Source organism: Lygodium microphyllum, chromosome 30 (assembly GCF_053477565.2).
Source record: "Lygodium microphyllum isolate KBCC chromosome 30, Lygodium_microphyllum_v1.1.10, whole genome shotgun sequence".
Lineage (NCBI taxonomy): Eukaryota > Viridiplantae > Streptophyta > Polypodiopsida > Schizaeales > Lygodiaceae > Lygodium > Lygodium microphyllum.
This window is the reverse complement of record NC_141164.1, coordinates 33138352-33142485: the sequence shown is the minus strand read 5'-3', so window position 1 is coordinate 33142485 and position 4134 is coordinate 33138352. Positions and strand designations below refer to the sequence as shown.

The 4134-nt window shown below is 50.5% G+C and overlaps 1 protein-coding gene across 1 annotated transcript; it reads left to right on the top strand.

The window, feature by feature from the left end:
- Positions 1 to 1401: 1401 nt before the first annotated feature.
- Positions 1402 to 3857, top strand: LOC148009700 (aspartic proteinase nepenthesin-1-like). Its single transcript, XM_087672920.1, has one exon. The coding sequence runs from the start codon at positions 1787 to 1789 to the stop codon at positions 3347 to 3349; it is 1563 nt and encodes a 520-aa protein (XP_087529046.1). The 5' UTR covers positions 1402 to 1786; the 3' UTR covers positions 3350 to 3857.
- The last annotated feature ends 277 nt before the right edge of the window (positions 3858 to 4134 follow it).

Below are 4134 nucleotides of genomic sequence, written 5' to 3'. Positions count from 1 at the left end.
CTTCATGGTGTGGTAGTTGGGTGCAAGGGTAGTGCAATGCTAAGGACTTACTAGACATTCTTGGAACCTTGCAAGTAATGTGCACCTTATTTAACTATGATTGAACCTACAAGATATCCAAGGCTTATTGTATGTTCTAGACTTTTAAACATCCTATCAACTAGCATGGTACTACTTTGAACAATGCACCTTATTTAACATTGATTCCTACAAGATATCCAAGCTTTATTGTATTTTCTAGACTTTAAAAATCCTATCAACTAGCATAGTACTACTTGAAGAGTGCTTCACATGCTTTGAGCCCTTTCTTCACTTAGGCATGAGCTATCCACATGTAGGTTAGGATTGCAAAAGACCTCATATAATGTAGGAAAGAGAAAGACGATTGAAGGTGTTCAATTGCATGATCTTTAGAAAAGCTTATGGGGACTTTTTCATGGGTTCTTTTTAAAACACACAAAAAACAATAATAGCTTGTGAGCCTTTCCCGCTTGTTTTAGATCTTTTCGTCATTTGACGGGTGGGAACGTCACAAAGGTAGCATGTGTCATGCCATTGGGAAAAGGGGCTCCAAGAAGGTGCTCTTATGTAGCTATGTACTACAAATCAAGTCTCCCCTCGAAAATGAGAAGGGATGTGGGAAGGGGCTCTTATGCAGTAGCACTGTACCACAAATCAAGTATCCTCTCTGAAAGATGAGAATTTCATTTCCATCTCCCGAAATTCGGGATTTTCTGTATTACATGTATGGTGCCAACATACACATGTTACTTGGTGAGGATTGAAGAGGATTGCCCAAGTGAATGTTACTCGCGTGTGACATGGCTCGAAGAGGTACCAAGAAAAGCAATGAGTGTGTGAGGCCAAGCTCCCAGCTACCCATGTGTTAATGTGACAAATGTGCGCCAGAAGACTATTGACTAAGGAGCCCACGGCCCCACAATCAACTAGAAATGCTGAGCTAGCGCCAGCTGTCCGCGGCATCGTTAGTAGCGTACCCCAAAATTATGAATCATCCAAGTCCGAGGCCAGCCACTCCCTCGGAGACATAGCCCTTCACGCTTGTCAGTTTGAAAGTTGAAACAGTGCTGAGTGGACGACGAGAAAGGACTTTCATATTTTCACTCTTCCCGGAAACAAGTAGATTCCCCCACCCACCCACCAACTATGCACAGTATATAGTAGTACTAAGTACACTATTCATCTATTTTCGATCTAGGCTGCGGTCAGTAGTAGTGAGTGGCAACCAGCTCAGATGATGACTGAGCATAAAGATCTATATTCTTAGCGTCAAGTCGTTATCCGGCTGCAGTAAATCTACGCCATTGTCTCGATCGACACTGATCTAGGCTCTCTCTGTCGACCGTCAGAGTCAGAAATCTCGAGCTGAGATTAGTTTTCGTGTCTCGTGAGCTCATGAGATATGTTAGATAACTAATTGGATTGGAATTTGTCCAATGCGTGCACTCGTTTCATGGTTTGAAAAGAGATTTGTACTTAATAACCTAATTATATCGTGTAAGCTGGAGAAGACATTTGTATATGTTTCCCATGCTGTACGCAGTCGTCCGCCTTTTTAATAGCCCTTCTTGACCAAATATCGCACCGCTTGCCAGCTGAAAGTCGTTCCGCGCAATCATCAGCAGCACGTAACTTCTCATTACACACACACAGACTCTCTCTCTCTCTCTCTCTCTCTCTATATATATATATATATATATATGCAAACTTAAGCTTAAGTAGATCTAGCGGTAGACGTATTCTCTTTGCAGGCCTTTGGTCCATCATGGAGCTGCAAGATCTCATCCTCTATGGTACCAAACGGAAGAAGAGGCCGTGGCTTATCAGCCTGCAGCTGCTTGCCCTGTGCCTTATCGTCTTGCACATGGACTCAACCACGATCACCGGTTGGTGCTTCCCCCACAGCTACAATCAGAGAAGGCCGGGACAACTGACGGAAGAATATAACACGCAGGTGAGGGGGACCGATGACCAAAGCCACAGTATCAAGCTACGGCTGGAGAGAAAGTCCGATATGGCGATTAGTGCAGCCGATCGTGGGGAGGTACTAAGGGCGGCCATGTACAAGGACGCGCAGAGGAGGGAGAGGGCGACAGAGAGGTTATTGATGCAGCAGGCTGGCAGGAGGTTGATGGCAGGAACTTCCGGCAGCGGCGCAAAGGCTGCAGCGGCGACAACGACGACGACGTCGACGGCGAGCCTGAGCGTGATATCGGGCTCGTCGGTCGGGGCGGGGGAGTATTTCGTGAGCATCGGAGTGGGCAGCCCGGCGCAGAGGGTGTATCTGATAGCCGACACGGGCAGCGACCTGACGTGGGTGAAGTGCGGCGACGGGCCGTCGGCGTCGGCGTCGTCGACGAACGGCACCTTCCGGCCGGAGAGCTCGTCGACGTACAGCCCGGTGTCGTGCCTCTCGAGGGAGTGCGCCGCCTGGTTCTTCCCACCGGCATGCGAGGGGCTGAGCCGGCACTGCAAGTTCACATACTCCTACACGGACCAGTCATATGCGGCGGGCACGCTGGCGTACGAGGCGGTGGAGCTGGCGGCGCCGGGCCGTACGGCGGCTTCTCCGGCGGCGAAGCTCCTTCTCGGCTGCGGGCAAGACTACGCCGGGGCGAACTTCGAGAAGGCCGGCGGCGTCGTCGGATTAGGGCAAGGCTCTCTTTCTCTCGCGTCCCAGCTGGCGTCCCAGAAATTCTCTTACTGCCTCGCCGACTTCTTCAGCTCCATCAGCGGCCTGTTAGCCTTCGGGGAGGTGGCGTACTCCGGGGCCGGCGCCGCCCCTCCGGCGCTGCAGTACACCCCTCTGGTGGCCAATCCGGCACTCCCGTCCTACTACTACGTTGCTGTAGAGGCCGTGCATGTGGGCGGCGCCCCCGTCGCGGGAATTCCGACCGGCACCTGGTCCATCGACCCGCGCACCGGCAACGGAGGCACCGTCCTCGACTCCGGCACCACCCTGGCCCAATTCTCTCAACCCGCCTACGACGCCATCCGCGCCGCCTTCCGGCAGTCCATCCCACTACCCTCCCTCTCTCTCGCCGCCGACGTCGGCCTCGACCTCTGCTACAACGTCTCCGGCCTCCCGTCCCCGCCTCGCTTCCCGAGCTTCTCCATCCTCCTCAGGGGCGGCCTCCTCCTCGAACCCCCGCAGGACAATTACTTCACCGACGTCACCCCTAGCATCAAGTGCCTCGCCATGCAGGGCGTCCCCCCGCCGGGCTTCTCCGTCATCGGCAACCTCCTCCAGCAGAATTATCACATCGAGTTCGACCGCCTCCATAGCCGCATCGGCTTTGCCCCTGTCGACTGCTCCAAGCTCCACTGATCGGTCATTCCGCGAAGACGACTGCTGCTTCAAGCTCCATTAACACACAATCTCTGTCGGTCATTCCGCGAAACCGAGTGCTCCAAGCTCCATTTACATGCTGCAGTGAGAGTGCAGTCTGTCAGTCGTTCGATCAAACGTGCAATAACTCTTCAATCTCGTGCTATTACTCATTCCTTCCCATTGATCCTCCAGCTGGAGAAAGATAGATAGATAGCCTTCCCTTTCATTCTCTGGCTTCTCGCCATAGCTTCTTTGCTAAGCTTCACATTGTACATGCTGCTACGGCATCCATGGATTGACGTTCCCTCTCGGGATCTTGCTTTCACTCAACCCGAAATGCAAATAATTACCCAGGCTTTCAACGTGCAATTATCTGCAGATGTAGCTACCATTGCCATTTCTGGGCTCTCTAAACTATGATTGCAAATGGTCAAACATTATCGTACCAAGTATCATCAAAATATCATATTCGTATACGAGTAACGAATGGGTTTGTTAAGCCCCGAGCTATCAAGGCTTCGACAGGTGCTTTCGTAAGTATTTACAGATACTGTGAATAATTTTTCATTTTCTTTCTTTCCACTTTCACTTGGATTATACAATTACCACATTATTTTTATTAAAAATTACAAGATACAACTTGAATCGTGGATTATGGCTAGAGTTCTTCAACCATAAGAGTGGTATTAATGCCATCAAGCAACGTCTTAGCATGCTAGAGTTCTTCAACCATAAGAGTGGTATTAATGCCATCAAGCAACGTCTTAGCATGCTAATGCTAA